This window comes from Arachis hypogaea, chromosome 10 (assembly GCF_003086295.3).
Source record: "Arachis hypogaea cultivar Tifrunner chromosome 10, arahy.Tifrunner.gnm2.J5K5, whole genome shotgun sequence".
Lineage (NCBI taxonomy): Eukaryota > Viridiplantae > Streptophyta > Magnoliopsida > Fabales > Fabaceae > Arachis > Arachis hypogaea.
Window position 1 is genome coordinate 105,241,627 of NC_092045.1, and position 12,397 is coordinate 105,254,023.

At 31.6% G+C, this 12,397-nt stretch overlaps 1 protein-coding gene across 10 annotated transcripts; it reads left to right on the plus strand.

Annotated features, from left to right (window-relative positions):
* Positions 1-3,154: 3,154 nt before the first annotated feature.
* Positions 3,155-11,038, plus strand: LOC112717884 (microtubule-destabilizing protein 60). 10 transcript variants are annotated; one of them, XM_072205274.1, is made up of 10 exons: positions 3,155-4,243; positions 4,412-4,457; positions 4,558-4,653; positions 4,750-4,869; positions 4,999-5,097; positions 5,298-5,524; positions 6,572-6,640; positions 9,106-9,215; positions 9,885-9,959; positions 10,483-11,038. In XM_072205274.1, exons 1-6 carry the CDS (start codon positions 3,915-3,917, stop codon positions 5,379-5,381), a joined length of 774 nt encoding a protein of 257 aa, XP_072061375.1. In that variant the 5' UTR covers positions 3,155-3,914; the 3' UTR covers positions 5,382-5,524; positions 6,572-6,640; positions 9,106-9,215; positions 9,885-9,959; positions 10,483-11,038. The 10 variants fall into 10 exon arrangements, with proteins under 10 accessions (XP_072061375.1, XP_029145592.1, XP_072061377.1 ...); XM_029289759.2 differs by having other exon boundaries at positions 10,489-11,038; XM_072205276.1 differs by having other exon boundaries at positions 9,143-9,215.
* Positions 11,039-12,397: the final 1,359 nt, after the last annotated feature.

Here is a 12,397-nt window from a genome sequence, read left to right on the forward strand (position 1 = left end):
AGGCCTCAATGATCATATTCATTCATTAACTCATATATCCATCTCCGGCATACTCGCAACATTTCTGCACTTTCTCAATTAATCATAATCATTTAATCATCAATCACACTTCAATAATAATTCATCATTTTCAATTAATCGGCATTATTTCAGCCTCATACATCTCATACTCAGCCTCCCACACTTCTCCAACTCATTTAATATCAACTTAACTGTTATTCACCGTATAAACATATTCATATACAACTTCCTAACTCAAATTCTTCTTTTCTCAACTTCCTCTATTGGTCTACTATCCTTCCTAAGCTTTAAAGCAAGGTATCAAACAAAAAAGGATAGGTAAAAGAGGTTGGGAAGCTAGAGGATTGATAAAACATAAAAAAATTACATGTGCTGCGAAAACAGGGGTTCGCGTACGTGCCTCATATAGCCGCGTATGCGGGGGTGCAAACCCAAAATGAAATCCTGCGTCGCGTGCGTGTGTCTCGCGTACGCAGGGATATAAAAAGAAAGGGTCCACGTACGCGGAACTGCTCCACATACGCGAGACGTATGGACAGTGCCCACCATCCGCGTCGCGTGTGCCAGTCGCGTACATATGCCTCCATTTTCCCCCAAAAATTGGCAAAGTTGCAAAATTCACTTTTCACATACCAAACTTCAAATGAATATAACTCTTTTGTTTTAAAATATTTTTCATCCGTTCTTCAAACGACATAAATTTCACGGACCCAATTTTCATTTAAATTAAATTTGATAAAAATTGAGGATCTGGAAGCCAAGTTATGGCTCGTAGAAGTTGGTCCAAAAATCAGTTTTTACAAAAACAATACTAATCCTCATTTCCTACCAAAACCGCAAAACAGATAACCTCTTTTCACAACGATTACAACCCCATACTCATGATCATTATTCGTTATCAGTAACTCCTAACCAAATTACTCTCAACTATTTTTAATGCAAATCATATATAATCCTCTCTGTGTAACATCATTTTTATAATTTGTTATCATCACACAAGCTCATCATCATTATTACTCAACATTTACCATCGTCAATATTTCAATATATATTTCTACTGCCAAAATAACAATTATCAACACAAGTCATTAATCCTCAACCATACATACCATACAACCAATCTTAGGGTCATCTAGCTTAAGTTTTCACGACACATTATATATTACATACGAGAAACCAAAATCATACCTTGGCCAATTTCTCCCTAAACCCAAAGACACGTCAATTCAACAGAGTTTCAGCCTCCATCACCAAGATTCCAGCAACCAAAGCACAACCCAAGCTTCCAATTTCCACAAATGTGCTCCAATTTACATATACACTTCCTAATTCATATTATTACATCCACATACACAAGCTCATTATCTAAACTCATATAATCAAAGAATTCACAAAGGTTTGAGAGTTCTTACTTTACTCATGCATCAAATGAATAAAATCCAATAATTTTCTCAAGCTAACTAAAAGTAAAACATCAAAATCACATAATCTATCAAACTCAAAACCTCTAATTTTTGAATTTAAGAAAGGAAAGGCTGAGTAGTATTCTAATATTTTCTTACCAAATTAGCTAGTAGGTTTTGTAGATAATTCTAAAATGAATGTGTGGCCGCTGACGACTTGTCAATCAGAGTTCTGGATCAAAAGTTATGGGCGATTTAATGTTGTGGTGAATAATGTTTGGGGTTTCAGACTTTCTTCCCCCTTCCCCCTTCACACATTAACGTGGTATTAGGTTAGGTCATAGGTTTATTTTGGACCCGGTTCAATCAGTTCGATCCGTTTGGCTCAATTTTAGGGCAAAATTTTTAAAATTAGTATAAAAAATTATATTTTAATTATTTTTTCCATTTTAAATTAAAAATTTTAAGTTTTTAATATCTTTAAATAATAATTAATTTATTAGTGAATTATTTATAAATGTGTAGATTTTACAATTGACTATTTAATTAAGACTTAGATTCAAATTGACCAAAAATATTTTATCAAATATATTTTTTTTATATAAAGAGTATTACAAATAAATCCAATCTATATTATTATTATTATTATTATTATTATTATTATAAAATATTTTTTCTTTTATCACTTTATTTATATGCATACATATTAACAAAAATTAAAATGAAGAGAGTTCTAAAGAATAAATCTATTAAACTAAACTTATTTAGAGTCAATAACTCAAAATGTTATATATGAAAAATACAAAATCACATTCAATTTTTGCTAACATGATAATTAATCATTGACTTATAAATTTTTCATAAAAAAGACAAATATTGGATTTGTAAAAAATTACCAAAGCGGCAAATAATTCGGGGAAATAATATATTTTAGTATTAATTTCAATAAATAATTAATTTTGAAAAAAATAATTTACTAAAAATATAGATATTGACTTAATGAGAGAACATACTCAATTTTGACGGTCGTTAAACTATGAATAGAATATAATTAAAATAAATTTAAAGTTAAATATTTTATGTATAATATATTATAATTTATTGTTAATTTTTGACATGTCCAACTCTATAAATTTGCATCAAAAAACCTTAATGCAAGCCATCAAAACACAAAATATTTTGTTTGTGACTCCAACCTAAACTTTACTTTTAAATTAAAAAAATTAAGAAAGATGGTGAAGATTATAATCAAGATATCATTTGTAATGATTCTTCTCGCTTTAGTAGCCACTAATGGTATTTTTTTTCATCTTATATGTACTTTTTTTTATATCTAAATAATTATTTTATCAGAAACCTACTAGTTTCGTTTATTTAAATAATTATATCTGTTAATTACTTTTTTTCAATCACAAAATTGAGACTACAAAAAATTCTGATTTTTTATTACAAAAATAAATAAATTCTTTATCAAATTAAAATATAAATAAATTTATGGCTTTTATAAAGGAAAGATACATAGATCTCTTTACAAATAGATCTATATGTACTCCCTTCATTTACTAAAATCATGAACCTATTTATAATAAGATTTGTTCCAAATATATTATATATTATGAATATCTTTTTTATTTTTTATTTTTAATTTTTAAATATTTTTTTTTGTAGGATTTGGTCTCCCAAAAACACCAACAAATGTGGTGCCTCAACAAAAGGATTGCCCTGGTGGTTGCAATCTATAAACCATAGAAACCTCGTGGAGTCTATGCTGATATGGCATTTTCTCATTTTCTTGATTTTTTTTAAAATAAATATTTAGAAAGCAGCTGATTAGTCAAAGAGAGTTGGTAAAATCTTAATTTGCACTCTACTTTCACATCACTCTCAGTTCCAATCTTGTGTTTCTCTTCTTCACTTCACAAACCACTCCAGCCAAGGGTTTCCGATCAAAGAATCAAGAACCCTCCAAATATTCCGAGAATGTCAACCCTAACAGTAATACCACTCCATTTTCCAAACCCTTATCCAATCCTTGTGGTTCTTCTTCTTCTCCTTCTCCTTCACCTGTTGTGAAGAAATCGTGTTCCAAGTCACAGAAGAAGCCACAATCCTCGGCAGCAAAGGAGGGTGTTGTGAATTCCGTGAATTCCGTTCAGAAGAACAAGATCAGGCAGAGGAAGTTCGTTGTTGCAAAGAAGAATAAGAACAAGAAGTTCGAAGGGAGTGGTGGTGATGGTGATCAGGGTTCAAACACAACGCTGTCGTTTTGTAAGTGCAAAGAGAGCAACAAGAACAACAAGTGTCTGTGTGTGGCTTACCAGAATCTCAGGAAGTCGCAGGAAGAGTTCTTCAAGAACAAGCACGCACAAGAACAAGAGCAAGATCAAGAAGATGGAGCTGCTGAGATTGAGAGAGTGATCATTGAAGAAGAACAACGACAACAACAAGAAGCCATAGGAGAGTGTTCCTGAAGCTGGGCCTGGCAAGGTGATGCATTTGGTCAAGGCATTTGAGAAGCTTCTGACTGTTTCCACCACTGGAAAGAAAGATCAGGATCAGGATCAGGATCAGGATCAAGTAGTCGAGGCGGTGGCGGCAGAAGAACAGGAGCAGCAAGAGAAAGAGGAGAATAAGGTGAAAAGAAAGGTTATGAGATGGGCACTGCCAGGGTTGCCACTTCCTAATGATGCAACTGAAATAACTCAGGAAGTGTCTGGTTGTTCTTCATTTTGCCCGCCACAGGCGATTCTCACATCCGAGAGCCTTGGCTTGGATCCGAAGGCTTCAGTTTCGTGTTCATGGGATAGCAGCCGTGGAAGGTTTGACAATAACTGATAACTACAATTCCAAAATTCTTGTTTGATATATAAATGATATACAGATGTGTGTGCAAAATGATATATATGTATCTATGTTATACTACTTATTTAATAGTAGCATTTATCTGTTTGTGTTGATGTTTGTTATACTTTTTATTCAAACTGCAGTGTATCTAACAGGACTTCTAATGGAGGTAGAAGAAGCAGAAGAAATGTAAGTCTTCTGGATGCTTACCTTTTTTGAGAAAAAAAATGAAGATTTGATTAAAATGAGGGTTTTCTAAATTTGAATTGAATGGATTTGCTTTTTTCAGAGTTTGGAATCAACTAGCACCTTTGGGGGAAGCAGGTGGAAGAAGAAGCAGCAGCTGAGAGTCACCAGCCAAAAACCATTCAAGCTAAGAACTGAGGTAATGCCTATTCTGATGCAACAAATTGATTGATTGAATCAATTTTCCATTGATTTTTGAATTGGATAATAACATGGATACTGTAATTCAATGCAGGAAAGGGGGAAGGTGAAAGAGGAAGAATTTGTGAAGAAGATACATGAAATGATGACAGAGGAAGAGAAGCAAAGGATACCAATACCCCAAGGGCTTCCATGGACAACAGATGAACCTGAGGTGCCCATTTTGCTCTCAAAATCTTGTGTTCAGTTCACAACTCATACTTTTTCCGTTTCAGTGACATGCTTGCATTTGCTGTATAGACTGTATTGAGTTACTCAACTATCTTCTATGCTAATATTTCAGTGTTTGGTAAAGCCTCCTGTCAAAGAAATCACACAGCCGATTGACCTGCAGCTTCACAGTGATGTGCGGGCAATGGATCGTGCTGAGTTTGATCATCAGGTACCAACTCTTATTTTCATTTTGTTTAATTTTGCTTCATTAAGTGTAATATTGTGTCATGAGCAGCATCATTGTAAATTCTGGATCCATATTTCATAGATTTGTCGCTACTGCAAGCATCTTTCATTTTTAGAAAAATACAAATCGGTAGACAATAAAACACTGTTTGATAAATGTTGAACCATTCATGAATCATGTAGGTTGCAGAAAAATTGAGTCTGTTCTATCTGGATCTCTGGTCGACTACTTCTTGCGGTCTCTCTACTCACCCAGTAGGACTGTAGGTTTCCACCCAATCGGCACCGGCGAAGGGTTCGGGCCGATGGATGGTGATGGTTACGGAGAATACGGGTTCAACACTAACCAGGCTCCTCCTCCGTAGCTATGTGGTCACAAGCGAGGGTTTCGAGGAGTTTCGCCAGATGAGGTACCATACTTTTCATTGTGATCTGGATCTTGGTTGCTCCTCTCCTATTTTGATTCCCTTGCAATCCTATCTTAATTTGTCTTCAAATTTTTATTTTTCTCCCTTTTTATCATTTTTTCGGTTCTTTTGAATATAAGAGGTGGTGCTGAAGATGATACCAGAGAACAGTGATTTTCTATTTTTTTGTTGATTTTAATTGGCTATTTTCTGTTTTGGTTCTTTTTTCTTTTTCATGGTTGTCCCTTCCTATTTTGTGTTGCTTTGTTTACACTTATTTTCTTTTCAGTTATTGCTTAAATGAGAACTTATATGTGTGTCTTCAAGGTTTTCTTAAGTTTTGTTTTGATAAGAAACATTATTGAAACTTGTGTGTGGGTTGGTTATGCAAAGAAACATAAAATCTTTTTTTATTCAAACTTGCCCACCATGTGTTTGATATAAGCTCCCAATGATACCACTTCCTTGTTTTCTTGTCTACAATTACTACTTTAGGAAGATATATTGACTTAGAAATAATTTTATCGTTATTTTCTGCTTTAATTATCAACAATGTAGCTTTTCTTTAATGATTTTACGCTCATTTAATTCAATCTTATAACTTGGTTGTTGTTTAATGCATGCTATGTATTTAAGGTGGTTGAAAAATTCCATTTCATTAAGGATATAGCACGTTGCTATTTGGATGGTTATAAAGGTTACAAAGTTTTTTTTTCTTGTCTACAATTATCAATGAGTGCAGCACTATTTAGGATTGTTTTGCTTTGCTAGATATATGATTGTGCTGTTGATTGTTATAATTTTAACTCTTTGACTTATGAAGCATATTAATGAGACCCACATGACATAATAAGAAATTTTTTGCCATTAAAAAATTAGATTATCTTTTTGTTTTTCATTAGCTTAGTTATTTCATTATGTGAAAAACTATAAATGCTCATGTGTAATAAGAAGTTTCAATCATGGACAGTAGGTTAATTAAATTAGTCAAGGAGAGTGGGTAATGTACTCCTCTAAGTTGTGTCTCTCTTATTTCTCTTTCTTTCACAGCCAAGAATATCTGCCTTCAATGATGACTTCTTATCTCACTGCTTCATCTATCACAGAGAGGAACTTGAGGTCATTTCAGTGCTTCTATTTTTTCTGCTTCTGCTCACTTCTTTTTGTTTTTTTGAATTTTTTTTAATTCACTTTTTTTTTTAGTTTAAAATTGTTTTTATACGGTATTTAAAATTTGGGGACAGAATTGTAGTCTCTATTTGTGGCTTGATTTTTTTTTTTTTTTTTTTTTGCTTTTGTGACATTGAGAAATGAGAAACTGACATAAATAACAAAGCATTTTTTTGTTTTAGAATTTTTTTGTAGTCACTGATGAGGAGTATTTTGGATGTTTTGAGGTATGTATGTATAACTAACAGTATGCAGATGATTTTGATATGAATGGTAGTTTTTTATGTTAGAGTGTCATAGAATGTGGTGATGTGTGATTTGATTAATGTGTAAGTGATTCGTTGACCTACTCTATTTGATTGGTCTATTCTTTATTGAAAATACTGTTGTTTCGTGTAGATGATGAAGTTTTTCTTAGTATCTTAGGTCAGATGTAGGGGTTTCTATAGTATGAACAAGTTTAGTCTATATATATATATATATATATATATATATATATATATATATATATATTAGTGTGATACTGGGTTTTGTGTCATGAGATACAACGATGTGATATAAGTGGGTAGTGAAGTTTTATATGGATTGAGGATGTGAGTTGGGTGATCTAATTAGATATAGCCATATAGGAATAATTTGTTATACTGTTGCGGATTGTGTATGATGTTGGTTTTGATTGGATAGTTTTTTCTGTGTCGTGTGTTTCCATGCTCGGTTATGTATTTTAGTGTAAGTGTAGTTTTTTCTCTCCATTCTTGATCGGATTTGAATTCAAAAAGTTCACCCCTTGGTTTTCTCTATAAAAGGATGCTTTATGTTGCACTTCTAATGCATTGAGCTGGTGATCTTTTACATTAATCTGATTTCTTTGCTATAGTGACTTGTTGTATTTGTTTTGTTTTCTTGTTTTTGGGGTTTCAATGTCTCTTCCTTATCCATAAATGTTGAAAGCCAAATTACTATAGAATTCCTGAAATGGTCTTTCATTGGATTTCTGCTTTTGGTATTCTTTAGTTAACATTTCAACTATGAAATTCATACTCAAATAATATATTATGTTAAAATTTTTAACATGCTGAAAGTAAATATATTTGTTTCTGTTTTAAGAGCCGAAAAAGGGTTTGGATAGACTTGAGTTGGTTCAAAACTTAAAGGATGCTTCATTTAGTTTATCTTTAAATGTGGTATAAAAGGGAAAGGGTATGGTTTTGAAAAAATGTTTAGGTTGCTGATTTCAAGAACTTTATGCTGATTAGTATGACATCCTGCCTAATAAAAAATATATGGAGCTAACACAATGTAACTTGCTTTTACTAAATGCTTTCCTATGTTAACATAACATTGTACCTTGTCTGCCCTAATCGAAAACAGGATTTTCAAATAGAAAGACACACTATTAAACTGAAGTTGAAGATGACTCAAAATGAAAGAATTTTAAAATTGTGTATATGCTTCTAATCCCTATCTGAATCACTGAATCTTGATATTGGTTGTGATTTGTTGATATTGGAAGTGTTTATGAATTTTGATGTTGGTACTTTTCTTTATAAAGTGATTGATTGATTGATTGATAAAATATCAAGAAATTTTAGTCAAATAAAGTAGGTGAGCCAATTTGTGCACGAGTCAAGGAGAGTAGTTGTGATGTACTTAGGTAACTTGTGTCCTACTCCTTTCTTTTTTGGTTTTTCAATTTTCGTTTGATTTAAAAACTCATTTCTTTTTTAGTCAGAAGCCATTCAAAATAGTTGGGATAACCTAATGTCTACCGTTATCGTGACATCATCGGTGAGTGATTTGGTGTGAATGAGGTGTTGTCATGATTTTTAGTCATACATGTATCAATCTGTAATTTCATTGCAAGATCCATGTTATTAGTTCATGAATGGTAGTTTATATGTTGAATTCCATTTATGCAGAATTTTGCTCATTTATACGTTCTAGAATGTATTTTTTAACAATTACTTTTTCAATATATGTATGCATAACTAGCAACATCATGAATTCTTCACCGAGATGGATTTTTCTCCCACTTTGAATTTTTCTTCAAAAAGAAAAAATGAATTCGTTGTGTTTAGGTGGGGGAAGTGATTCTCTTACCTGATTTTCAGTGGGATCTCACATGGAAAATCAGATTTTGGTGGTTTGGTGGGTGAAATGACATCATTTGCTATAACAAATAGTATTCTTTCTTGATTTTCAGTGTGCTCTCACATGGAAAATTAGATTTTGGTGGTTTGGTGGGAGAAATGATGTCATATTCTATAATAAATAGTACTATCATCTATTATTCTGTTAAAAAAAATATTTGGTCAATGAGAATAGTTACTCTAACTTGTGGCCTACTCTCACTCCCACAGTCCCGCTCTCCTTTTTCATTTTTCTTTTCTTATTATTACTCCATGACATAAAAGAATGTGAGAAGAAGATTTGTGTGACTGGCGAGTGAAGGGAAGATGAACGGAAGAGGTAGACGGAGATCTGGTGTGCTTGGGTGCAACACCAGCGGAGCACTTCTAATAGCGTGAGTTTATTTTTTGCTGCTCCCATTCAAGTAAATTTTTTTAAGCATTTTTCTATGCTCGAGGTTATTGCCGAAGTCATTGTCTTGGATCTTAACTGTTTGGAATTAGTTTGCTTTTATTAGTTTTGCTATTCATGGTGGATAATTCTTAATTTCTTAAATTGAGCTGCACTATCTCATTATTGTTTGTCTTGCAGTTTTGTGATTTTGCTTTATGAATGGTAATATGTTTTAGAGGCATGCACTTATGTTTAGGTGTGGTAGATATCCATGGATCTACTAAGAATGGACATACCAATTTAAATATATATCTACCTGAAAGATCATCTTCATCTACTAAGAATGGACATACCAATTCGAATCTTTAGTATTGATGATAAAAAAATACTACATATTTAACAATACTAGATGATTTTGTTTGTACGTAGTTAGTAGTAGTTGGTTACTTGGTTTTGTTTTTCAATTCTTGATATATAGGAAAAGGATATAGTACAAAAATGAAGTTAGTTTTGTGAATTTTAATTCGAACAAGTGTGTAAAAAAAATAAGTTGTTTCTTGAATTGATAGTGAAGGTTTATTTAAATTGTTTTGCATTGATTCAATTTTATGCAAACTCTCCTTTGTAAACTGTAATCCAAACACACACTAAGCAGATTCTATTTTGGCAGGTAAGCTTCCTTTACCACTTCAAAAAAGTGTGACCTGCTATATGTTAATACCTTTAGTTCTCCTAATGCAGCTTGGTTAGTTTCTTCTTATTCATATGTTTATCTCATATAGATATGTTGACTTTTGGTTAGTTCAAAACAATGCAAATGATGTATGTTTTATGTGATCTTTTGTTCCTTCTTTAAATTAGGCACCTTTCAACTATAATCTTCTGTTTTTTTTAACGGTTATTTCTGAAATTTTTTATTATTAAACAATTAGTTGATAATATTATTGTAAATTTAATTAAAGGATTATGTATACTGATATTTTAATGATTTACCTTTGTGAATTTTAATTGTTTTCTTTAAATTAAGAAATTTTCTTTGAAATGTGTGCTAGACTTTTTGATAAGAAATACACGTGTTTTTTAATAGTTCTACGCTCACAAATCTCCAAAGGAGGTGAGATTAGGTTTACAGCAAAAAATACAAGTGTATTTTAAGTAATATTATTTAGATAATAATATACATGCAAGTATTATTTATAGTAATACTATTTTTTTCTTTTATTGATTCCTTTTTATGACACCTAAATGGATGTAATCATTGCATGAAGATGCAGGTTTTTCTGGTTACTTGAGTTGCTTTTAAGGCCATGGCTTCTTCTTGGAGTCCAAAGCATGAGAAGATGCAGACGAACTTGAGTACAAAGTTAGCTGTGGCAATAAGAAGTGTTCAATGGAGTTATGACATTTTATGTTCACCTTCAACAACCCAAGATGGGTAATCAATTTAAAAACAAAAACTTCTTAGAATAAAAAAACAATGCCACTTTTCTCTCATGATATGAAGTTTCTGTTTTGGTAATTTTGATTCTTTTGAGTCTTGTGTATATGATGATCATTGTGTTCCGTTAGTTTCATGAAGAGATTGTCTTGTCAGAACTTTGAAACATACATAAGGCTTTCGTTACGCAGAAAAAGAAACATGTTATTCATACTTCATTTAGTTTACGACTTCATCAGCCTTTAAGAATTAGCATGTAAGTACTTCTGTCTTGGATCCAACTTTCTGCCTGTTTTATGTAATTAAACTTTCAGTGGGTTACACCATTGATGATAGCAAGGCCCCTATATTTGATTTGTTATTATAATCTATTTAATCTTTCTTTATGATGCTATGGTTTTCGAATTTTTCCCTCCCATTTGATCCTATGTCTCCATGTTCCATTATCTTTTCTTTATAATTTGAAGTCGAGGTCATTGTCTCTTGACAATACTGATAAAACATCCATGGGGTCACTGATATTTGGTGCAGTCATATAATATCATTTTTTTTCAATTTGATGAGTATAACTACACAAGTGTTGTATAGTTAAATGGATGAAACTTTGGTGGTCTTGTATAAAAATTATATCAATTGTTCTCTTTTATTCTTACATTTACTAGTGCATTTATTTTTGTATTACTTTGATATCTATACTCTTTTGGATTCGTCTTTGTGCTTTTTACTCTATTGACAAAAATGATTTCAAGTCTTTAGGAATGGTGATTTTTTGGCAATTTGTTTGGTATAAAGTCAGCTAAACTTCATAATTTCTGGCAAATATTTTGGGGTCAATATAAATTAAGCTGTCAAAAATTTATTAGCAAAATATAAGAAATGGGCTATAGTAACGGAGGAATGTGATTGATCTCTTAGCAAACAATATATCATTGAGTTATTTGAAATCTTTCTAGAACTTGTATGTTATTTTATGGTTGGTACTTTTTAACTTGAGGTTTAGGATACTGTCTCCTATATAAATGAGTATTCTACTAAAGTGTTAATTGGTTTCAAAAAATACTAGGAACATGTTAAAGATTTTGTTACCTGCATCTCAAAGTATCTAAGCCAGATTGTTATTTTAGATAACAATTCCTTCGTCTTTTTATTGCAACCAGTGAATGGTATTCCATGTATTGCCTTTTTTGTAGGACAATCACATGACACACAGGTGCAAAGATCTTTGCTATTTAACATTGAAATTTAAAGTCTTCAAAGCCAAAATATAAAAAACTTCAAATCTCCCATATTAAATTGTGGGTAGTTTTGATATTAAATTGTGGGTAGTTTTGAAGCACAAATTTTGGCAAGAAGCAAACAAAAATGGTGCAGTATCTGTTGCATTTGGATAAGTCATATAATATTTAGTTGTTATAGTTTTTTTTATTTATTTATTGTTTCTGGTAGTTGTAGTAGTAGTAGATTAATAATATGGAAAATTTAGATATCCATAAAAGTGACATGGGATTGGTTTTATATCGGTATAAAAAAAGTGTAAAAGTTTTCATTTTTCAAGATAAAATTGATATTGATTTTAACATAGTCTAAATAACAAATTAATTAATAAGTATTTTTTAGAATATTTGTTAAGAGCCCGTTTGGGAACGGCAAAAGTTATTTTTTTTTTACTTTTGAATTATGAAAAGTCACAATACAAGTGTTTGGCACTATTTAAAAAAAAGTTTTTAACTTTTCAAAAAGTTAAT

Excerpts from the sequence above, each read along its gene's own strand:
- LOC112717884 (XM_029289763.2), top strand. The coding sequence starts at position 3,915 with ATGCATTTGGTCAAGGCATTTGAGAAGCTTCTGACTGTTTCCACCACT. Across the intron at positions 4,654-4,749 it reads CATTCAAGCTAAGAACTGAG|GAAAGGGGGAAGGTGAAAGA; the intron begins GTAATGCCTATT and ends AATTCAATGCAG. Across the intron at positions 5,098-5,297 it reads GTGCTGAGTTTGATCATCAG|GTTGCAGAAAAATTGAGTCT; the intron begins GTACCAACTCTT and ends TGAATCATGTAG.